Source organism: Trachypithecus francoisi, unplaced genomic scaffold (genome assembly GCF_009764315.1).
Source record: "Trachypithecus francoisi isolate TF-2019V2 unplaced genomic scaffold, Tfra_2.0 Lachesis_group2, whole genome shotgun sequence".
Taxonomy (NCBI): domain Eukaryota; kingdom Metazoa; phylum Chordata; class Mammalia; order Primates; family Cercopithecidae; genus Trachypithecus; species Trachypithecus francoisi.
The window spans coordinates 144677395-144702489 of NW_022681465.1; the positions used below are offsets into that span (position 1 = coordinate 144677395).

Sequence of the window (25095 nt, forward strand, 5' to 3'; positions counted from 1 at the left end):
GTGGTAATGGCCTTTGCTTAAATATTATGTCACCTCATGTTATTTAATTTGGAGCTAGAGGGACCTAAAGGCCACATAACCTCTCTGCGCACCCACTCAATACAAGACAGTGATGTACAGCATCCTGGATAGTTATCCAGCTTCTCTTTGAACATTACCCATGACAAAAGTTGACTTCCACTTGAGGAGCTTAATAAAGACTGGACACTTCTTTTTACTAGGAAGTTTAGTCTTTTCTTAGCAAATCTGTCTCCGGTGCCTTCTACCCACTGGAAGCTTGCAGTTGCATGGTGAGCTTTTCCCGGCTTGCCTGGTGAATCAGCAGCAAATGACACTGAAGGTCTCGAGCAGAGAAGGTACATTCCTCTTTCTCCTCTTTCGACACCCTTACTGTGGCTTTGCTCCTCACCCCTGTCTCTAGGCTGCAGAGTACAACATCTTTGAAGGGATGGAGCTGCGTGGGGCTCCTCTGGTGGTCATCTGCCAGGGCAAGATCATGCTGGAAGATGGCAACCTGCATGTGACCCAGGGGGCAGGCCGCTTCATCCCCTGCAGCCCGTTCTCCGACTATGTCTACAAGCGCATTAAAGCACGGAGGAAGGTAAAAAGCAGGGGAGCTCCGAGGTGGTGCAGGGGCTTTGTGTCCCACTCATACTCAGAGATAGTAACCATGAACATAGGGCACTGTGATCTGTAGACTCTCACAGAGAAATCCAGTGACAGTCTTATCCCTACACAGACTTAATGTACTATTAAAAAGGGTGTTGAAAACTTTTGGCCAAAGAGAGCTTTTTTTCCCAAATGACTTTTCCCACATTTTTATAGTGCTTTATTGAAAATAATTTAAACTTGAATAATTCAAAATAAGGCTGGGGTATTTTTTTAAAAAAATAAATTACTCTTAAAGTCTGAAGGTAAGAACCAAGAATCCACACCCACACATCCCTGTCTCATTCTGTCCAGTGTTGCTCCACAGGGGCAAACACTTATAACATTTTAGCTACTGTATTTTCAATAAAATTTTATTTCTCTGATTTTATATATAAACACATGCAGAGATATATGTGTATATGTATAGGTCTATAGATATATACACATGTGTGCATATGTGTGCATATGTATAAAAAATGGAGGTGCAGAGAAATTAAATATATATACACTATATGTATTATATTTATATATACTTAATATATAAATATAGAATAATATATATAAGTAAACATTTATATAGTTTATATTGTATTATGTATTATATTTATTGTAACAATACAATAAATATAAATAAATATAATTTAAAAATATAGAAGTGCATATAAATATATTTACATATTTATATTTATTGTATTTATTGTTTTGTACTTTTTTATACACACACTATATATATACACACACATATATATATATATATATGTGTATTAACCCTACCCTAGGATTGTGGAATTTGAGCTCCACACTCCAGTTTGGGCCTAATAGAGAAGAAGGAAACTTCCCCAGTATTGACCCTTTATTTCTATAAGTGTGATTTAGATTCTAAACCACAGAAGTGTTGATGATGTAGAGTTCTTGGTTTTGGGGAGTACAGATACAGTCATCACATCACCAGAATCATTAGGATCTGCACATCTGATGGGCTTGACTTCTGTGCCAGCACTTGAGTCACTAACAGGGAAGGAGGCTCTGACAGGACTTCTTGTGATGATCCATCCTGCATGGTCAGGCTCGTCTGGCAGCGCGTCCTCATTGCCTCCCCTCTGGCCAAAGTTAAGAAATGGGTGGAGGTTGTGTGCCGCTGCTTTGGGTGGTCTTACAGTGTTTGTCTAATAGACTGTAAGCCCCTTTGCGGGAGGCACCATGTTTCCCATGACCAAAGGCCCTAGTGCCTGGCACACGGCCTAGCAGAGCATGTGCTGGGTGGAAGTTGCTGGCTGACTCCACAGTCCCAGGGCAAGTTCACAGCCACAGCCAGAGGTCAGTGGGTCAGACCACAGACACTCACTTCAAGGCCTGCCCACCCTGGTGTGTGCTGAAGAGTGTGAGGGTGCAGCTCCCATGTGATCCATCCCAGCCAGGACTTGTGACCTCATGTCGTGACCTACCCTTCCGATCCCTCTGCTCCAGCTGTACTGCTGTTCTTCTATTTCATAATCATTCCCACTTCAGCTCTCTGTCCTTGCTGTTCTCTCTGCTGGCTTCACTGTCATCCACACCACTCCCCAGTATCCCCCCAGCCTCCTCCCTCGGGCAACCCCAACCCCATAGCAAGGTCCTTTGATCCTTCAGATCGAAGCTCATCTATTTAGAAGGGCCTTCACTGACCACCTCCATTGTCATTCTATCATCACATCCTCCTTTATTTATTTTATACTACTACTCCTTTCCTCAAATTATCTTTATTTTTACTAATTCCTGTCTCCTATTACACACACTGTATTCACCAATTGTGCTGCCTAGAACAGGCCCTAAAATGCTGAATGAAAGAATGAATGAATGGTGACACGCTGTTCTCTGGCTGCAGATGGCAGACCTGCATGCCGTCCCGAGGGGCATGTACGATGGGCCTGTGTTTGACCTGACCACCACCCCCAAAGGTGGCACCCCCGCAGGCTCTGCTCGGGGCTCTCCTACTCGGCCGAACCCACCCGTGAGGAATCTTCATCAGTCGGGATTTAGCCTGTCCGGTGAGTGGGACAGGCTTATCAAAAAATAAGAGAGCGGGGAAGGGGAAGATCAATTTCTGAGGCCAGAGGGTGTTCCTGAGAATTCAACCTGAAGGTGTTTTCCAGCCCAGCACTGGTGTCAACTTTAGGGAGGTTCCTGGGGCAAGCAGGAAGGTTCCCTGAATCAGCAAGGGGTCCTGGTAAGAAAGTAAGACAAGGCAGTCAGGCTGAAGACCAGGTTGAAGTGGTGACTGATTCTGCCTAGAGATCAGCCCTGGTTGGGGGCAGAGGTGGGGAGCTGATCCTCTCTTAAGAATTGATAGTGATTTCTAGCATTAGCCTGTGAGTGCTATGAATGATTATGAAAACATAATATGTTTTCTTCATTTGTCCAGATTAAAAGATAGCTTAGGCCGGGCGCGGTGGCTCAAGCCTGTAATCCCAGCACTTTGGGAGGCCGAGACGGGCGGATCACGAGGTCAGGAGATCGAAACCATCCTGGCTAACACGGTGAAACCCCGTCTCTACTAAAAAAATACAAAAAACTAGCCGGGCGAGGTGGCGGGCGCCTGTAGTCCCAGCTACTCCGGAGGCTGAGGCAAGAGAATGGCGGGAACCCAGGAGGCGGAGCTTACAGTGAGCTGAGATCCGGCCACTGCACTCCAGCCCGGGTAACAGAGCCAGACTCCGTCTCAAAAAAAAAAAAAATAAAATAAAAAAATAAAAATAAAAATAAAAAAAAGATAGCTTAAATTATTTTTATGCTCAAATTGCAGTAGTGTCTTCTAACCTAGGATTTTTATTATATTCTCCCATTCCTAGTAATTATAATAATGCTAACACTAGCTACCACTGATTGAACATCTACTATGTGTTAGCCATATGATTAGTCTTACCTGTTCTTTAAGAACTCTCTGATATAATTAGAAAATAATCATTCAATTGCTCCATAACCAGTAGTCTTAAAATCGAGAAAAATAAATGTAGATTTGCATTCCTATAATGAATAATTTAAATGTGAAGGAAGTAAGATAACAAGAAAAGAAAGACATTTAAAGGTAAAATTACAGCATATGAGGAAAGGGTAAGGAACGGGAGAAACAGAAACATGGGAGAAAGAGGTAAGGGAGACCTAGTGGAAGAAAGACAAAGGAAAAGAGTTTAAAGTTTGGAGGTAGCTGTGCCAGAGGTCACATTCTGCTAGGCATAAGCAATTTTTTTCAAAGTTTTTGCCATTTTTTTTTTCTTGTCATTCTCTGGCTACCTTAATTCTTAAGCTTTTAGAGGCTCCTTTCTGAATAGACCCAAGCACACATTGAAATTTCTTTTTGTGCTGTTGTTACAAAGACCTGACCATCACCACTTTGCACTGTGAGATCTCGGGCAAGTGACCTAACCTTTCAGAACCTCAGTTATCTCCTCTGTAAAACAGATAAGGGTGCCTCTCTCAAACCATGGTGGTGAGCATTAAAGGAGATAATTGGTTAAACACCTAAAACATTGCCTGCCACAATGAGTGTCTCATCCTTATCATTGTTCTTCTTCTCAGTATTATTATCATGCTCTGGGTCAGATGAAATCTAGATAAGAACTTGTCTTTTCTTACCAGAGGCCATAAGAAAAGTCTAAAAGACCTGATAGACTGGAATGGAAATTTCTTGAGAGGTGAGGCCAGCAAGGCACTTCCTATCTTGCACTCTTAAAATTAACCCAGTTTCTCTCTTGCCCACATCCCCCTACCCCCCACCCCGTTTTTTCCCCCCTTGGAAATTTATTTCCAACTGTAGGCACCCAAGTGGATGAGGGGGTTCGCTCAGCCAGCAAGCGCATCGTGGCGCCCCCAGGTGGCCGTTCTAATATCACATCTCTGAGTTAAGCAAACCTTCCTCATAGAGAGGGGCAGAAGCAAGAAGAGATTGTTTTGAAGCCAAAATGGTACACCGATGTTTAAGAAGGAAAGCGAATCCAAACGGTTGTGATCTAAAGAATCAATAAGCCTCAAGCCTTATGTTTCTCCAATGTTACGCTCGCTTGCCTAGCTTTACAAATATTGCTTTGTTTTCTGTTTATGCATAGCCTTGATTTGTTTGACTCCCCTCCCCCCATTTACATGCATGCAATCAGACAGGCCACTAAGGTAAAAGAGTCTGCTCTATCATAGTGTTGAGAGCGTGTGTAGTGCTGCATCTTATGACAAGGGGACAGACAAGCTGGGACGTCAGGGAAATGAACAAAAGGGAAGCAGATTATTTGGGGTGAGTGGGTGGTGGGAGCCCGGAACAAGGTAGAGGGTGCAGAGGGGCTGGGGTAGGGCATGTAGGAGGGAGGTGGGTGGGTCAGGTGAGCAGAAGGGTGTTGTATATTGTGTTGATGGCGTACGTTATTTCCATGGAAGATAGCCACTGTGGCAGCTGTCACATCACCACAGCCCCCCAGGGTCTGCCGAGAAGGCAGGCAGTCTTTGGGTTCTGTTCTTTGTCACGTCCCCTACGAGTAAATTTTGTTTCTTTGAACATTTATTAAAACGCCAAAACACAACCATTTCTTCCACCTGCTTGATTGTGCCAGTATTTGCTCAGGACTCTTTCTCAGTGTTGCTTTCAAATCCTTCTCTTTCCTGGGTTGGGAAGGCCAGGCAGGGACAGAGCAAACAACACTTCTCTTCCTCTTGCCCTCCCTGCCTCTTTGGTGCTCTTAAAAGCCAGCAGCTGAGAACATAGCACAGGCCCACGTGGTCAGTGCACCCACAGCTTAAAGATGCCTCCTTCTAAACACGGCGAGGTCACCTCTCACTGAAGTCTTTGCAAACCGAGAAGAGTGGCACGCTTCTGGCATCCCAAGTTAGGATTTCAGCTCAGGTGAGTGAGGCAGAATGAAGGGCCTCTCTTACAAGCAGTTTGTGTTTGGTTATCTTGATCTGAGATCCAGGCACATCCGTGATAAATAGAATTATTTTTGAAGGTTGATTTTATTAGGTGTTCCCTAATTTTTACCGTCATGGGTCATGTCAGCTTATAGGGCAGTCAAGCGGGAATTTGGGAAAGCCAAAGTCAGTCTTGAGCAGAGCGAGCACATTCTGTGGCCCTGGTTCCACCTTTCCATTCCAAACCATCTGTTTCCCCTTCCATTAGCAGAAACTCTGGGGGAACTTTGTGTCTCAGTCCTAGAATCTCCCCCAAGTGAGTGGAAGTGACATGATGCAGCCTTCCCCATGGGGCACCTAAAAGAAATTAGTGTGGGTGCTTGGATCTACCTTGTCTGTCAGAGTTGAATATCTCTTTCCCTATCATGCCGCTTCTGAAAATTCAGTTTTGGAGCAAGTCCTGTGAGCAAGGTAAGAATCTATAGAACCAAGATGCTCGTTTTCAGAAGAAATATATTCAACCTGGGATCAGACTTCTATGCTCTGGGGAATCCAGGTGGTCGCACCTGTAATCCTGTGTACTAAGTACTTTGAAGAGAAGAGCAGGCCTCAGACACCTTTTAAGTGCTTAGGAGAGTTTATCTCTGACTGCAGGTTTGAATAAGTTGAAGACCAGAGAAAAGTACACACTGGGCTACAAAGGAATTTGGAGATAGCCAAGGAACAGGATTTCCCCTGGCAAGCTACCTTCTATTCAAATCATGAAAAAAAGATTATTTCCCCTTAGAATAGGGAGTCTTGCTATTTTAAAGCTCACGTGGTGCTTTTCTTTTAAGGGAGATGTCGTAAAAGGGAAAATGTAGCTCTTAATTTACAATTCAAAGATGTGGGGATCTCTCAGAGAACTCAGAATAGCAGTTTTATGTGCAGAGAGAGTTTGCCAGGTCTGAAGCGTATACCTCATTGACTAGGTTGTCCTTTGGGACAGGTTGCAGTACCAGCCACAGCCACCAGATAGAGGAAAAGACACACACATAAACTCGCTTCTGAGCATTCACTTCTGCACTATCTGCTCTGCTGTTACTCAGCCCCTGAGTCCGACTCATCCCTGCACGACCTCTCTGTGCCATGAAGATAAGTCTTCCATGGCCAGATTGGTCATTCGCACTGCCCTTGGACTTCCGGAGTGAACCATTCCAGCAGAACCTTTGATTCTGCACAAGCTTTCCTTGCTGTGGGAACAACCCCCGAATGCCCTCGGGAGGAACAACATGAGCTCAGGAAGCCTCTCTTTCTTCTCTTACCAGTACTAACTCTCCAAGCATAGAAATCCCTGGGAATTGCGAGAATAACTCCCGCTATTTTAAAATTTATATTCAGATTTGTTTCGTTTCATAAGACACATCAAACAGGCCTATACAAAAGGTTCAGGAAAAGAAAACGATGGTGAGTCCTGGCCCTCTTCGAATTCACTGGCACCTCATGTAAGTGTAGGAAGGCACGCTGGATCTTCTTTCTCATTCCCAAGCTGTCCTTTGCCATCTCATTCCTTGGCCTGCCCCCCAACCCTGAGGATGCCCCCGCCATCCCCCCAACCTCCTCATATTGCCTCTGAACCCAGATGGCAATCCATCCCGGTTCTCTCTGAGGGCCACGGGCTTGGGTAGTGGAGAGGGTGTTTGTGAAATTGTTGAATCAGTTACCTGTAGTAGAGATATTTCTTTTACTCCTGAAGTTTTCTAGAAGTGGCAGGATTGTAGTCATCCTGAAAATGGGTTTCCTTCAAAATCCCTCAGCCTTGTTCTTCACGACTATCTGTACTGAGAATGTCATGTTTCCACAAAGGGCTGACACCTGAGCCTTGATTTTCACTCATCCCTGAGAAGCCCTTTCCAGTAGGGTGGGCAATTCCCAACTTCCTTGCCACAAGCTTCCCAGGCTTTCTCCCCTGGAAAACTCCAGCTTGAGTCCCAGATACACTCATGGGCTGCCCTGGGCAGCCAGCATTCATTGTAAGTTCCCTCTTTGAAAACTGGTGTGTGGGTGTTCAGTTCTGTGTCTGGTGGGTATGGACAGACAGTAATCTCCCGTGATCTGTGCTAGCTGTGAAGCAGCTCTGGAACTTGAAGAGCTGTTTGGTTTGAACCGTGAACAAAACTGTGTTTTGAGTTTAGCTGAGATTAAAGAAAAAAAAATTCATCAAGTGACTGTTAATGTAAACCTGGTTATTAAAATAACTATGAAATTACCAACATTGTTCTCCAGGCTTCTTCTTTGTGTGATGTGCATTTTCACTTGTAATATTAAAATTACACAGTAGAACCAAAAGGGTTAGTAAGAGGGGCAGGCAGATCTGGTGATAACAGAGTTATCTGGAGAAAACTTGGGGGCTTCTATTTTTGAAATTGAGTTGTTAGTTTTGGCCACCCAGCTGGATGGCCATTTTGAAACTTTGGAGAATGAGTAATTATTTTTTTCTGTGGATCATCAAATTTAGTATTATATGCCATTTGGGATAAATCTAGCTGAGTCCAGAACAGAGCCCTAAAGCTTTTTGTTTTGGGGTTTTGTTTTTTTGGTCTTTCCCCTAATGCCTTGCTATTTGATTGTTTTGCAAGCATTTTCTACTTCTTTTTATTGGCCTAGACTTGAAAAACTCAAACTACGCCCAAACCAAAGTGTATTTTTTGGCAAACGGATCCCAAGAAGTCAAATCAGTATACGGAAGCATTAATTGCTATATCTACTCTTCTTAGAGCTTTTAGGTGCATATCAGCAACTTGAAGACTCTGAGAAATCCTGTGATAAAGAATCTTTCAAAACTTTGCCCAATTCAGGGTTCTCGAGCTTTTGACTACCGAACCCATACCATCTTTTAGCATCCCACCAAACCTATTATACTACACCTTTTGAGGGAAACACTGCTGAATCCAGTTCTAATTTGTTGTGCAGATCATATTTTCATTGCAAAAGTTAAACTGGTTTACTGGGGGGAAATTGGAAAGTGGAATTTTAAAGTCTGGTGCAACTGTAAAGTTCAGTCAGGCAGACTCAAGTGTAGTTGGGTCTAAGTGCTAGACCCTGACATCAGAGCCTTTGTTCTTCCCACTTCGGCTCTGTGTGCGTTCAGTAAATGCTTCCTTCTTAGGAAAGCTCTTTTTTCTTTCTTTCTTTTTTTTTTTTTTTTAATTTGAGACAAGTGTCTGTTGCCCAGGCTGGAGTGCTGGAGTACAGTGGCACCATCTCAACTCACTACAACCTCCACTTCCTGGGTTCAAGCGATTCTCCTGCCTCAGTCTAACTGGGACTACAGGCGCGCACCACCACAACTCGGCTAATTTTTTTTCTTTTCAGTAGAGACAGGGTTTCACCATGTTGGCCAGGCTGGTCTTGACTCCTGACCTCAAGTAATCCACCTGCCTCGGCCTCTGAAAGTGCTGGGATGACAGGCATGAGCCACCACGCCTGACCAGGAAAGCTCTTTTTATGTGGGACAGAGTTGGTTGTCAGCATCTCCAGATTTTCATTTCACCTGCTTAGTAACCTCAAAAGAGGGAGAGAGTCCCTCAATAGTTCCAGCTAAAAAGACTCATTCAGTCTGGCTTGGAGCATGTCTCACCATTTACCTAGTCACTGTGGCCAAAAGAGCACATGGGACTAATTGGCCATACTGGATAACATAACTAGCCCCTGAGCCACCTGAACCACATGGACTCCCAATAACTCCACAAAGAAAATCAATTTGTGTTAACTGAAGAGGGGTAGATGCAAGGAAGGCAAAAAGAGCCGTGGCCGTGGCACCATTCGCAAGCTTGCAGGGCATGAGTATTTTGCCTGGTGATGTGGAGGTTGGGACAGGTGGGGAGGAGATGGGATACCAGGGGATGACCATTTCTGATGAATTGCTTTTATATATGATGAACCCCTGTTGGTTTGATAGAACAATACCCTTGATAAAGGAGCATAGAGTGATTATACCTTTTAACACAGAAGCTCAGAATCCCAATCAAAAGCTACTCTAAGTGCATAAAGAATTATTTCATAGTTGAAATTCAAGTTTTGATGTTTAATAAGCTTTGGTTGATAACCCCATTTTATGGCTCTAACTCGGGATTGGTGAAGCACTTCTCCCTGCTCATGACCAAGGCAGCAGCTGAGCTCTGTTTAGGATTTGAGTGAGTTTAAAGGCAATAGTCAGCACTTAACAAACTCAGGATGCAGGACTCTGAAAGGCACGAAGTGGTTTTCTTCCTAAATGGTGAAGGATACACATTGACTTTCACATCTCTTCCTTCAGGGTGGAGCTATTCGGTGGCTGAGTCACGTTGACCAGGTGGGGAATGAGAATACTGAGTAAGAGACTAACAAGGGCCCTCTGGTTCCAAACAACTTTGTGGAATCAGCTCTTCTACCACCAACCCATCACAAAGGAGATCCCAACCACGAGCAGGAGATGGGGGATAAAAAGGCCAAAGTAACCCGCGAAAATGAGATCACATGCTTAAGGCTGGTACTCTTCAGAATCTGAGGAGTTCTAGATCCTGCCCTTTGCTCAGATGGCTGCTAGGCACACAGCAGGACAATTAACATGACCTGGACAATAGGGTACTTCGCATGCAGAACTTCGGAGGCCACAAAACTTACAACAGCCTACTATTTCAGGACAAGCCCAGGGAGCCAGCAGCTTGCTGGCTGCCCACCCACTGTGGGTCTGAGAGGTGGTGACAATTCCCTTTGTTCTCCCCTAAGGCAGAGGTTGCCTTTTGCTGCAAGAGTTCAGAGCTGCCCATTAACTTCCCGTCCCAGGTTATGGACCTTAGAACTTCCGCCTGCTGCTTTGGTATATGGAATGGGGCCTGGATGTTGAGGGGTAGGAAGGCAGAGTGCTACAGAAAGAGTGCATAGGCTGCCCATGGACTTAGGTGCATAGTGAAAGGCAGAGACTGGAATTCTGGGCTATGTTCCCTGAGATGTGACTACTAGAGAGGTCAGGATTTTTAGTTTGTATGCATGTGGGTCAGGTAAGCTATACTGCATTCCATAGTTGCAGAACATCATCTCTGTTACAGAATATTATTTCTGGTAAGGGACATTCCTCACAATAGGAAATAGACATAAGAACGGGTTACTTTGGGCACCTCCAATGCTATCTCTCCAGAAAACAATTACACACATACACTCACACAGCTGGCAAAGAAGGGTCAGTGGCTCATTGTTTACAGAAGACATTTTAATACACATAGGCACATTTGTATTATATATGCTGCAGCTCAACAGAAGCGCTTGTTTCCCATTCGAGGGCCGCCAGATCAGCTGCCTGTTCACAACAGCACAGATAGGTGAAGTTAAGAATTTTAATATCAGTGTTTAATATCAGTCAGACACACAGAATTTGTAATAAACAGGAATCACAGACAGATAGCAGGAAACAGGATTTTGTGTGGACAATACAAGGACAACTGGGTACTGAAACAAGCTTGCAATGCTTTTCGTGCCTTTTCGTTCAGCTTTTGAAGAGCTAAAGCGTCAGCATTACTGCATCAGCCACAAGCAGTAACACTGGTCCCTACTAGCTACAGTAATACTTTTTCTTCCTACGTATTCATCCATCCAATCTACAAAAGCTATGATAATACAACGTCTAGTGGTTTCTGATTAAAACTTTCCTATCAGAAGAAGCCTAGCCACTGATTAATTAGGTTACCGTAATTAATTTAGCAATGCTTTGTGCTGGTTCCTGTTCATTCCTGTCCTAGCAATGACCTCAGGGAAAATCAGTGCCACCATGGCAGTGGGTTAGCCATTAGTAGAGGACTTCCTGGAATTAGAGTTGTGGCATAAGTTGCGGGGCTTGACTGCCCTACCCATGTACTAGAGGTCACTGAGGGTGCACTGGAGGTGGGCTCTGTCACAGTGCAAGAGCCTTATAGCTGGGATGCTCCTGGACATCAAAACCTGCTCAGACTTTTCAGATGCTCCATACTGGCAAGGGAAGCTGCTGGGAGAAAAATATTTAAGAGTACCAGGCCAAAGGATTTAATAGTCATCTTGTTTTCTAAAAATCACAGCTGTGAACCTCAGTTGTCACGACTCTGGAAGAGACATATTCCACCTAGTGGGATATTAACGTTTAGCCCAAGTTATAGAATAAAACCAAAGGATCTGATGTCAACAACTAGCAATGACCATAAAGATTTAGGAAAAGTTTAAATTTTGGAAAAGGTTTTTGTTCTCATGTTTAAAATGCACAGTGGTAGGAGGTGATTACAATCAGTTGTTCTGCACTGTCAGATATCATGGTTTTGCTTTCAAACTTGAAATACACTGTGTGTCATTCACCTGGCTAGCACTAGAAATCCGTCTTACTCTCTGAGCCTGTGCTCTCTGTGCATCCATGGCTCCTAAAAGCCCACAGAGGTGCTTCAGTCACAGAAGTAGCTCACTGGAAATAAAACTAGGGATTTGGCCTACAGAGATTGTATTGGGTTCCCATCCCATCATAAATGTATACATGTGAAATGGTACTATGGCTTAACTCTCATCACAGTGGAGATCCTAATTGTGCCACAGCTCTTTGGTAAGTGTAAGTGCAGAAAAATTTCCCAAAGCCTCTTCTTGGAAAGGATGCAAACAAGGTCACAGTGAGAGGAGGAACCTGGTTACTTAGGGAAGTGAGTCCACAGCACATCAAGGCTTGAATCAAAACAAATGAAGGATAAAAGTAAACATGCAAGTAGTCCCTGACACTCATGGGGTTACCAGACGGCAGCAGCATCTGGTCACTTTCTTATTCTTGCTCTTTCCAGCACATTCCCCTCTCTGAAATCAAGTCAGGGCAATTGCTTCAAGTTTATAGTGTTTGGAGAAAAACAGAATAGCATAGACAAATGATGTGGGAACTGTAGGGAAAAGGAATCAAACAACAAAAGAACTGGTTTTTAATTATGTAACAAAAATATGGTTGCTCTTAGAGAAGCACTATTTCACAGCTCTGCATGAAACTGTGGGCCTGTTAGCTCAGTGAGGAGGAAACTGTGAATGCCAAGCTAAAGTTTAGCTCTGGCTTTCTACACATACTTGGTGGCCCCAATGTAACCTCCTTAAGGAAATGCCTCGCATAAAAGGCAGCCATCTCTGTTTCTTCAGTCCATTTCCACTTGCCTGGCTTCCCAAACGGGCATCACTCAGGTCTTCCCAGTTGCCAGCTTACTGCCATCTTGGTGAGACACATGGTCTCCATAAGTAAGGACAGGTTTAGGTACTCTGAGTAGCCAAGAGGTGAAAACAATCCCCCACCAAGCCTGTTCACTTCTTGGCCCTACCCAGAGGCATGTGGGTTGCCAAAAATAGTTATTCTGCAAAGATCTGTATATCCGTACAGTGGAGTTATATCATATGCACATCTCACTTAGGTGAATTAAACTTTGTGGCAAATCAATAAATAAAATATAAAGAAAAGGAGTGAGATATTAATGATATTTTAAATAAGTAGGCAATTCTGCCTGACATTCTTGTAGTAAGCACAAGGGAGAAGGGAGACATGATACCACTGTTGCCTTAGTCTCCATGAACTTGCCTCCCTTGGATGGGTGAGAATTCCACTGTTCTAAGAGTAATTCTAAGGCCAGGTGTGGTGGCTCACACCTGTAATCCCAGCAGTTTGGGAGGCCACGGTGGGCGGATCATTTGAGACCAGGAGTTTGAAACCAACCTAGCTAGCATAGCAAAACCCTGTCTCTACTAAAAATACAAAAAGTTAGCTACACATGGTGGCACACACATGCAATCCCAGCTACCCAGGAGGCTGAGACACAAGAATCCCTTGAACCCAGGAGGCAGAGGTTGTAGTGAGCAGAGATCATGCCACTGCACTTCAGCCTGGGTGACAGAGCGTGACTCTGCCTGAAAAGAAAAAAAAAAGAGTAAGTCTAGCCTATAAAGACAAGTGTAATTTGTTCAACATTTTAACTCATCTGGTATTAGCCAAAATGAGACCAAAAATAAAAATAACTAAATCAAAACAAAACAAAAGCAATGACTTGTTTCATTAGTGAAGGGTGACACTGTATTGGGCTTCACTGAGAAAAGATACTTCCCATGTGTTATGTGTAATTTAAGGGGTTTTTCAATGGTAAATTTTACTATCTTCTAAATTCACTTCTGACTTAGACAATAAACGCCGTATAAGATGCAACTTTGCTGACATGCAAGGTGGACATACTTTCAGTGCGACAACATTGTTTTCTGATTCTCTCCAGATACAGGTCTCTGCTAATCTTCAGAGGACAATTAACTCTCAAGGAACATGCTTCTTGGAAGGAGAGTGGTGTGCTACTATTTAGCAATTCTCTTGTTAGGAGGGAAAAAACTAGCATTTACCAGTTTCCATGGTGTAAATGCTCCCATTATTACCAGTTTCAAGTCACCTCCTTCACATTGTTGAAGAGGGAGCTGGGAAGTGGTGTGCACGGCAGGCTCATGCTGGCTGAGATAAGCAGATCTAATGCTGATTCTAGCACATCACTGGAAGGCCTTCATCCATCTCTGTTACTTTTAGTCTGATTTCATTCATGCCTCCCTGATAGAATTCCTTATCCTTATCCAAGTAGTCTGGGGAATTCTGACCACTTTATGAAACTTTCGAGGTCTGAAAAGTCTCACTGAGTCCTGTGTCCATCTGTCCATTTGTCACTGTGTAATAAGAAGGAGTGGAAAAATAAATCTATATTCACATATTAATTTCAAAATAAAAACAAAGGCTGTTTAGAATAACAATTACAGCACTAAAAAGGCAGGGTATGGCTCATCTAATATAACCCTCTCATTTTAGATAAATAAAGTAAAGCACAGAAAGTTGGCTAAGTGCTAACTTGCTCTAGATGACACGGCTGATTGATGTGAAACGACATTCCAGGAGCTCAGGCCCAGGAACCTTCACTGTGTCGTGCTGCCTTTTTTGAAAGATATTCATTCACATTTTCTAAGTCAGGACATGTGGAGTGGCAAGAACTACTGTCAGCTTTTCTTGACGTATGTAATTAGAAGTTTCTGGCATGAGATTGTCCCAAGAAGAAGACACGAGGCCTTTATAGGTTGTTATTCTGACCATCCTCATTTTGTGGGTCTTTGGTTTGTTCCAAGGTTAGATTTGGTTGTCTTTTGTTAAAGTCCCTTTTTACTCTTAAAAGAAAAAAAAAAAAAGATGTTTTATTCTTTGAAAAAGAAAATGAAAGGTTTAAGCTTTTGAAATAACATTAAGCCCAATAATTTATAAATAAGCATGAGCCAAGAAAATCTTTTGAAAGCCTTTGTTTTTTAAGTGTTCAAATCCTAATTCCTCATCCCTTCTCATAAACAAAAACTTGATGATAAGTTAATTTATCAATTAAAAAATTTTTAATACCTTACAAAAAAGGTTTCTACATTTTCTACAATAGATTGCATCATTTTCCCAATTAGAAAATAATTTTTAAAATGTTAAAAATATATTTTCTCTGCGAGTAAAGTCTGGCTGAAACATGCCATCATTTCCGGGACTGTTGTTCTCCCAGGAGTTACTTACTTTTCTCTGTTGAAAATTATGAACTCCTTCTGGACAGAGTCAAGGTGCTCTTGAAAAAGACATGTCTTCCAGGTGAACATAGAAAAAAAAGAAAATAGAGGTATAGTTAGCAGACAAATGAGGATCTTCGAACAGCCAATAACCTGTTGACAGTCTATTCAATGAATAGCCCCAAATTGAGAAGTAAGTAGTATCTTCAAAATGGATGCTATGTGAAGATTCCGGGAAGGTGGCAAAACAGGAAGCACCAGGAATCTGTCTCCCCTCCTAGACAGCGATTGCACTGGCAGAATCTGTCTAATGTCACTATTTTAGAACTCTGGAGTTTATTGAAAACTTGCAACTTTCAGGGAAGGCTTGGGTGGCAAAGTGCAGTTAATTATGACCAACTTAAGCTCTTAGCACAGCAGCAGCTACCCATCCCTCATTCTCCAGTCCAATGGGTGGGAGCTGAGCACACACATGTTCTGGAGCAGTTTGCACGCAGCCTGTGGGAGCCAGGGTGGAAAACAAGAACCATGTTCTCCAAATACTGAGGATCCGTACTCCCATCACTGCTGCTTCTGATCACAGAGGTGCAAACAAAATGCTTGATGGCCATTGTTGTTGCACCTCCCCCACACTGTTGCAAGCCACTCTCCCTCAGGCTGAAGTGACTTCTGGGAGAATTAAAAGACCAGCACCTTTTCCTCCCTTCATTTTTCTCCTTTCTTCCTTTTGGGAGCCACGCATGAAAGGCTGGGACATTCAAAAACAATTGCATCTGTAGGGAAAATCAGAAAGTGACCTCACATGCCCAGGGAAAGGTGCAGGCTCAGAAAAGACCTAAGAAGGTCTTACCTTTACACCTCAGCTAATCTTTGGCATGAAGACAGCTTACAACAATAATAAAAAATAAAAGTAAAAACAATAACAAAAAACAGCAAACCCTGGGGATAGGGGAAATCTGATTTTCCTAGATTTATCACATTATTAGATTCAAGTGTCCAATATAAAAAATAACAAGCCATGCCAGGAAATAGAGAAGCATGGCTCATTCACAGTAAAAAATCATAAATCAAAAAACCTATACCTTAAAGAGACCTAATAGCAGCAGATCCACTAGATGAAGACTTCAAAATGACTATCTTAAAGATGCTCAAAGAACTAAAGGAAGATATAGAGAAAATCAAGAAAATGATGTGCAAACAAAACTAAAATATTAATAAATATAGAAAACCTAAAAAGAAACTAAAAGGAAATTCTTGAGCTGAAAAGTGCAACAACTAAAATTTAAAATTTTGCTACAGGGTTTCAAAGGCAAAATTGAGCAGGCAAAGGAAAGAATCAACATCAAACTTGAAGACAGGACAGTGGAAATTACTGGGTCTGAGGAATGGAAAGAATAAAGATTGAAGAATAACAAACAGAGCCTACAGCAAGCTTGTCCAACCCACAGCCCATGGGCCACATGTGCCTCAGGATGGCTTTGAAAGTGGCTCAACACAAATTCATAAAGTTTCTTAAAACATTAAGAGATTTTTTTGGGGGTGATTTTTCTTTAGCTCATCAGCTATCATTAGTGTTAGTGTATTTTATGTGTGGCCTAAGACAATTCCTCTTCTTCCAATGTGGCCCAGGGAAGCCAAAAGATTGGACATCCCTGGCCTACAGAATGTATGGAACACCATCAAGCAAACCAGTGTATGTACTGTGGAAGTCCCAGAAGGAGAAGAGAGAGAAAAACAAAAACAGAATATTTAAAGAAATCATAGCTGAAAGGCATGAGCCCCCAAATCCAAAAAAGTGCAGTGCATACCAAGTAAGATGGATTCAGAAAGACCCATATTGAGACAAAACATAATCAAACTTTCCTTTATTTTTTTTTTTTGAGACAGACTTTTGCTCTGTTGCCCAGACTGGAGTGAAGTGGCACGATCTTAGCTCACTGCAACCTCCTCCTCTTGGGTTCAAGAGAGTCTCTTGCCTCAGCTACCCAAGTAGCTGGGATTACAGGTGTGCACCATCATACCCAGCTAATCTTTGTGTTTTTAGTATAAACAGGGTTTCATCATGTTGGCCAGGCTGATCTTGAACTCCTGACCTCAAGTGATCTGCCTGCCTCAGCCTTCCAAAGTGCTGGGATTACAGGTGTGAGCCACCATGCCCAGCCAATATAATCAAACTTTTTAAAACCAAAGACAAGGAGAGAATCTTGAAAGCAGCAAGAGAGAAGCAACTTGTCACATACATCATAAGATGATGGGCAGATTTCTCATCAGAAGCTTTGGAGGCCAGAAGGCAGTGGGCTGATATATTCAAAGTGCTAAAAGAAAAAACCTATCAACCAAGGATCCTATATCTGGCAGAACTGTTCTTAAAAAGTGAGAGAGAAACTAAGATGTTTCCAGATAAAAGTGGAGGGAGTTTATTACCACTAGAACTTCCCTGTAAGAAATGCTCAAGGGAGCCCTCCAAGGTGAAATGAAAGGACACGAGACAGTAACTTGAAACTATACAGAGAAATAAAGCTCTCAGTAAGTCTAAATACATTAGACAATTACAGAAGCCAAGATTATTGTAACAATAGTTTGTAAATTCTTTTTGTTTTCTACATAAGATACTAATATATATTCAAAAAACAACAATTAATCTAAAAGCTAGTATTATTGTAAATTTGGCTTGGAGGTTCTACCTGGATTTTGTGAATGGCCTAAAAACATCTCTCCATACTTAATCCTGATAGAATGTTCCTCTCAACAATGGTACTGGAGTTGATTAAATATCCTTCTCTTCTAGTTAGCAGAGCCTTCTTTATTTGTGACTTTCTTGCAGACATGCAAAGCATTTGCTTTGACACTGCACTGTCCAGCTTTCAACATCTATTGATGACTTTTTCATCAAAATGAGAAAATTTAGCCTCAAAAAAAGATGATTACCAAACCCAGGACAGAATTAGAACTGGATCAAGTGTTTTAAAAGTCTGCAACAAAATACTTCTAAATTTCTTCTGATGAAAACTATTCTTCTTTAAAAAAAATCATTCAGTCATTAATTTTTTTTTTAACCTAGGAATTAGAATATGCTAAGTTCTCCAGTACTGGAGAGTCTTCTTTCAGAGTGCTTATTTAGCTGACAGGAGAGGAACAATACAAAGCACAGAAGAGGGATGGGGAACAAAACAAAGGAGAAGACACAGCTCTGTTGTATTTCACTCTTATTTACAAACGGAGGCATCTGTAATCCTGAGGGTTTCCAGTATTGGTCACAGCGGACAGGCAGCTACAGGATAAACATAACCTGATAAAAACTCTTTGGAACGACACTTTTACCCCAAGATTTTAGAAAAAATAATTTTTAGCATTAAAAATCAAGGTTATAATCAAGTGAAATGCAAAAATCCACATGGACTTTTTTCCCCCTCTACTATGTAACTATTTTGTTTAAACAAAGATACGAAATACACACTTGCAGATGACCTTCTAATGTGATACTTCAGACCCCATTACTCTTAAAGCATTCATGTTCAACGTGTTCTCTTTCCTCTGCTTTAGGTGGAGAAGTTTAAGAAGTGTAGCCAAATGGGTACGTCAACAGGAGTAGCCGTAAAAAGAATATGAAATGAGGGGGAAGAAAAAAGAATGGAGGGACTAACGGGTCATACATGACTCAGAAGAGAAATGTTCACTAAAAATCTTAGAACTCACCTATCAAGGATGAGTGGCGCAAACAGTGATTAAACTATCATAGCTGGACATAGCATCCAAAATACTGGAAGGGTTAAGAGCAGGTGGAAATCTCAGGAGGAGAACTAGGACTTAGGGAATTTGCCTCAACAGTCAGATAGACTGGGTGGCATGGCAGTCTGTTGATTCTATATTTTAAAGATGCGGAGCAGAGCAAGATAAAGTGGAGGATATTCTGGGGGGAAAAAAACAACAAAGGCATCTGACATGAGCATTAAAGGAGCCAAGGAAAAGAAAGGCTAGGAGTTAGGAAGTGCAGTGGAAAGTAAAGCATCACAACAGCTAACATTCTGTGGAGCACTTTACATGCACTAATTTACTCAGAATGAACCTACGAAGTCGGTACACATACCAACTCCATCTATAAATGAGGAAACTGAGACATGGGGAAAATGCAAAACTTTAGTTATGTTCCTCTAGTTTATCACATCCTAGATTCTATAACAGTGTATGTCAACCTTGGCTGCACACATAGAATCACCTGAAGTAATTTTTTAAAATACTGAGACCCAGGACATAAAATCAATGTGCAAGGATTGCTAACATTCTTATACACCAACAACAGGCAAGCAAAGAAACAAATCATGAATGAACTACCATTCACAATTGTTACAAAAACTGTAAAACACCTAGGAATATAGCTAACAAGGGAAATGAAGGACCTCTTCAAGGAGAACTACAAACCACTGCTCGAGGAAATCAGAGAGGACACAATGAAATGGAAAAACATTCCAGGTTCCCAGGTAGAAAGAAAGAATCAATATCATGAAAATGGCCATACTGCCCAAAGTAATTTATAGATTCAATGCTATTCCCATTAAATGACCATTGGCATTCTTCACAGAATTAGAAAAAACTATTTAAAAATTTATATGGTACCAAAAAAGAACCCAAATAGCCAAGACAATCTTAAGAAAAAAAAAAAAAAAAAAATACTGGAGGCATTACACTACAACATTACCTGACTTCAAACTATACCACAAAGCTACAGTAACCAAAACAGCATAGTACTGGTATAACAACAGACACATAGACCAATGAAACAGAATAGAGAACTCAGAGAGCTCAGAATAGAGAGCTCCTTTTCCAGGCTTATGGCTTGATTGGAATTCCCTTGTCAACACTTGACTCTTCTCTAACGTGGTGCCTAAACAGTGATGAATTTGACTCTAGGGTAACATGGTGACTTTGAGCTACACATAGTGGGGCAGAAATGGGGCTAAGCTATAGCTAACATGATATTGATATGGTGGACATTCTTGTTAGATTTGACTGAAGGAATGCCTTCAGTGAATGGCTGTAGATAAGATTAAAGGCACAGAGGATGAGTAATGTCACAAGCCTTTTGAACACAGCATGGGTAATTCCTATGATCAGAAAACACCTGCCATTTTATTTCCTCTGAAACATTAAGATCTACCTGTGCCCTAAGAAGTGCCAGCCTTGAAATGCTCTTTTCCTTTCCTATATGCTCACCTACCTCAGCCTAGAAGAACTACATCAAATGTTGCCTCCTCTGGAAAGCCTATCCTAACCCTTCACTCAGGTCCAGTAAGCAATTCCCAGAGCACTTTGTGTATCTAACCATAGCATTAACCACCTAGTCAGAAACATTTCCTAACATAGCAGGAACTTTATAGTCATTTGAATAAGTGAATGAAGGAAGGAACAAACATGTTAATAATATAGTAAGATTGACCCTCATGTTTTAAAAGCCTTAATGTAAAAGAGTGACAATAGAGTGAAGAATCAGAAAAATAGTTCATAATCTTTCTGATTCTTCTTGGAAGAAAGACTATTCTTTGTTTTGAAGCAAAATACCTTTTATTTTTGAACCTGGGGTACAAAATTAGAAGAATCTAGAGAAAAATGCTGATGTAAGCAGTTCCAAGCCCCATCTCTTAATAGAAACATCAAAAAAACAAGCAGATACTGTTAAAACCTACTTTGTCTAAATTCCAGAAAGCAAAGGTTTACTGGAACCAAGTGAACACTAAATTAAGAAAAGAAAAACAACTTAAAAATGCTCTTGGTGTTAAATCTCAGTCAAAACATTAGCTGAGAACAGTTAAAGTCACAGAGATTTCAGTGATGACACAACAAGGAAGACGATCTCTACAAACATTGTTTGGAGAAGTTGCTAAAAAATGGATAACAACAGTCTTCAACAATCAAAAAATAGCAAACCATGAAGAAAGGAGGAAGCTGATTTCCAGAGTTACCGCATTACAGTATTTAAATGTCACGTTTTAAACAGCAACAGAAAAAAATCACAAGATACACAAAGAAACAGGAAAGTATTGCCATTCAAAGACTTAACATAAGTGGATAGAAATTGTCCTAAGGAAGCCCAAACATTGAGCTTTCTAGAGTGAGATTTTAAAACAATTTTCTTGAATATGCTCAGAGTTAAAGGAAGCCACGGAAGGAAACCACAAAACAGGTCTCAAAAATTTTAAAAAGACTGAAATCAATGGAATGAAGGTAGGAATCAATAACAGAAAGAAAACTGGAAAATTCACAAAAATGTGGAAATTAAACAACAAACTCTTAAAAAATGAGTCAGAAAAAGAGATCACATGAGAAATCAGAATATACTTAGAGATGAATTAAAAACAAAACACAACATCCCAAAACTTATGGGATGGGTGAACACAGTGCTCAGAAGGAACTTTATAGCTATAAATATCAATATTAAAAAAGAAGAAACGTCTTAAGTCAAAAGCCTAACTGAACACTGTGTTAGTATGTTAAGGATTTTTGCATCTATATTCATAAGAGATATCAGCTTGTAATTATCATTTTTTGTGATGTCTTTGTCCAGTTTGGTATCAGGGTAATGCTACCTTCGTAGCATGAGTAAGGGAGAAACTATTTGCAATTCACATATCTGATAAGGGTCCAATATCCAGAACATGTAAAAAACATCCTGTAATTCAACAACAGAAACGACAAGGTACATTTAAGTTATAAAGAACGAGAGGAAGCCAGCTATGTGAAGATGCAAGGGAAGAGCATTCTAGCAACAGGGAAGAGCAAGGGCAAAGGCCCCGAAGAAGAACAAAAGGGTCAATGCTTGAGAGTGAGACACTTGCAGGGCCTGTGAGGTTGGAGGGTTTTAAGTGAGGGTCAGAGTGGGATAGTACAAGGACGTGGCAGGAAAGATGGGCAGATCATGTTGAGCGTGGTAGGTATGGTCGAAAGTTATTCCCAAATTGCTCAGTTATTTCTAAAACTTTAAAAACGTGTAATAAAAAAGATCTCTTGGTTTTTATTACATGTTAGGTCTTGTTATCAGACAGGCCTGTATCCACCTTGAGCCGAGTTCTGCTAGGTCAGGAGAAGAAGCAAGTCTGGAGAATTGGGTTGGTTATGACATGATCATGAAGAATGGACCATTGGGAAGAAGACAGTTTAGAGACAAGCAACATGCAAGATGGGTTAGCAGCACAGCTAACCATTCCTTGGAGGGTCCTAGAAAACATTTCCTGAAGGGAATCTAACGAGAGGCCAGTTCTGTGATCAAACAGGACTGAGACGTGAACGTTTGATGAATTAATTGTCCATTGAAATATATAGTGGCCCCTGACAGCTAGAGAAATTAAGGAGATGGAGGATACTTATTTGTTTGCAGAGCCATCTTTACCACAAGACTACACAATCTTTGAGAAAAGGGACAGCATCGAGGACAGAAATTAGATCTCCATCATTTCTCACTCCAGTGTTTAGCACAGGATCTGGCAGATCATAGGTACTCAATAAAAGTAGCCTAAATGAGAGAGAGAGGGATAGATGGAGGAATGGATGAATGGTCATGGGGATAGATAGATGACCTTTAGAGGAAAAGTGAATGTTTATTACTTCATCATCATTGTAATTCATAGAGCCACATGTGAGTATAAAATCCCACTGAGTTTATACTCAAGTTATTGCAAGTTATTGCACTGAAATCTGAGCTCTGCTATGACAGAGAATAATATACTTAGTTACAAAATTAATTTAACTCAGCCTGAAATCCAGCAATAGGGCTCCACCACGTTAGAATTCCATTGTTCCTGTGAACAGACACTCTTCTGTGAGGCTTGATATCATAAAATTCTGTTTGTGGCAAAGAACAGACATCATTTCTAGGATTGGCTGCTCCCAGAAACTCCTCAAAGCAGGAATGAGGTCCAAAACAACCATGTGTGTACTTTGAAACCTGTCCCTTTACCATAATTTTATGACTCATCCCCTGACCTAAGCTTGGCCAATGACAGTTCCTCTCCCAGGAAATTTGTAAATTTTGAATTGAGAACTGGAAGAGAGCAATAACTGAGTCAAGTTCATGGCGGAGCTCTAGAGGGAAAGCCTACAAGTAAAACATTGCTGCTAGGATCCTCAGAGCAGCTCTGCTCTGCCCTTTTAGAAGCCTGGCTAATCTACTTCTCCTATTTCACTAAGCAGCAAAAGTAGGGTGCTGAAATGACCTCCCAGTAGAAGCTCTGGAAGATATTGCAGCCATCATGGGGAAACTCATGACCCTGAGTTTGGTGGGGACCTGCTTACCTGAGAAGAATCGCATTTCCTCATATCCTTCTCCTTCTTTGCCAGACGCTTTTTTTTCTTGTGAAGAGGTTTGGACTCCAAAATCATTTCCTCGAGTTCAAAGGTAGGATCACAATTCAGCCTGCCTTTCTGCAAGGAAGACAATTGGCTCAATCCTCAGATTACTGTATCATTCTGGAAAACACCAGACCTAATATGGAAAATAACACTTAGTCTTAACGGAGCAGTCCATGAATAATATGCTGGGATTCCCACTCTAAGTTTTACGTTATTTATTGCCAGCATCGTTTTTCATATTCTTCGTTTATTTTTCTAAACTCTCAATTGGCCTTCAGTGAGTAAAAACAAAAGCCAACTTACAATTATTTTTCTAAAGTGGAAGCTTTTGGGTTACGTTCCCCAAAGTGCGTTCTAATAATCATGTAGCTCAGAATCACCTAAGTTGCTTGCTCAGCTTCCCAGTTCTCCAACCAGACTTCCCAAATCAGGATTTCAGAATGTGAGGTCCAAGAACTTGCACTTTAATAAGCTCCCCAGATGATTCCGATTCACACTAAAGTCAGAGAAGCATAACGTAGAACTTCTTTTGAGCCAGCGTTGATGGCTAATTGCAGGGACGCACACATAGAAGGAGGGGGAAGCAAGAGTGGGGGGTGCCTAGACCTTCATTGTGTCATATGTCAATTATGGTACAAGTTGCCCCTGCTGGATCCTGCAAAGCAGAGAGGTAGGAATTCAGACCTACCCTCCTGTTGCTCCATAAGGTACAATTCTACTACACTGCTTTCTCCTTTCTCTCACTTTGCACTTTCTCCTTACCCTCTCATTGGAGCATGCCTCCTGCTGTGTGTACATGAAGGATCACACTCTCACATTCCCACAGCAAATGCCTCACTTGTGTTTAAGAATAATTTTTTTTTTTTTTGAGACAGGGTCTCACTCTGTTACCCAGGCTAAAGTGCAGTGGCATGATCACTGCTCATGTAGCCTCAAACTCCTGGGCTTAAGCAATCTTTCTACCTCAGCCTCCTACTAGGTAGCTGAGACTACACCCAAGTATCACCATGCCTGGCTAATGTTTTTTTTCTTTTTTTGTAGAGACACGGTCTTGCCATGTTGCCAAGGCTGATCTTGAACCCCGATCCTCCTTCCTTGGCCTCCTAAAGTGCTGAGATTGCAGGTCTGAGCTGCCATGAACAGCCAAAACAGAAAACTGAGTTGGTTCTACAGGCCCCTTTAGAAGCCTCTTATTCTGCCCGATATACCTACAATTGAACATATAGTTTCAGTTCTAGGCAGAGAGAAGGAGCTAAAGGCCTCACTTGGGACCTTTGGCCTAAGCTTCTGGACTTTGGCTCTTACCAGCATAATGCAGTAGACCACAGACGTCCATTGGTTTGGGTATCCATCCAATGGGAATTACGTGTCTTTGGTTATCAAGTCCTTACAAATAAAAATCCCTGAGATAGAACAAACAAAGGAGGAGGGGCAAATGGTAAAATAAATTCCTCACCTCACCTCCAATAATTTATAATTCTTTGACTCAGATCTCTAGGGACACAAACTTCTGCATCTTTAGAATCAAAGAAAACTTTTAAAAAATCAGCTGATTTATGAGAATGACTATTTGGAGAACTAGGACTTCCTTTCAATAAAAACATACCATAAAAAGGGGTTAAAAGCTAGAACTTCAGTGGCAAATATACCTGGCTTAGAATCCCAGCTTGACTCCTTGGTAGC

General features: G+C 41.6%; 2 protein-coding genes across 4 annotated transcripts in view; one reads left to right on the forward strand and one right to left on the reverse strand.

The window, feature by feature from the left end:
• DPYSL3 (dihydropyrimidinase like 3) overlaps positions 1-7772 on the forward strand; it is a 121463-nt gene extending 113691 nt beyond the window's left edge. The window contains exons 12-14 of one of the 2 annotated variants that reach the window (XM_033180745.1): positions 422-601; positions 2516-2678; positions 4445-7768. In XM_033180745.1, coding sequence (XP_033036636.1) covers positions 422-601; positions 2516-2678; positions 4445-4533 — 432 coding nt within the window. In that variant the 3' untranslated portion in view covers positions 4534-7768. Of the gene's footprint in view, positions 1-421; positions 602-2515; positions 2679-4444 lie in introns of both variants that reach the window. The other variant, XM_033180743.1, reaches the window with a different exon arrangement.
• Positions 7773-10735: 2963 nt separating this feature from the next.
• The window catches only part of STK32A (serine/threonine kinase 32A), a 157275-nt gene continuing 142915 nt past the window's right edge, over positions 10736-25095 (reverse strand). The window contains exons 11-14 of one of the 2 annotated variants that reach the window (XM_033180747.1): positions 23356-23484; positions 15083-15147; positions 14627-14700; positions 14046-14211 (exon numbers count right to left, since the gene is read on the reverse strand). In XM_033180747.1, the coding sequence (XP_033036638.1) occupies positions 14150-14211; positions 14627-14700; positions 15083-15147; positions 23356-23484 (330 nt within the window). In that variant the 3' untranslated portion in view covers positions 14046-14149. Of the gene's footprint in view, positions 14701-15082; positions 15148-23355; positions 23485-25095 lie in introns of both variants that reach the window. The other variant, XM_033180746.1, reaches the window with a different exon arrangement.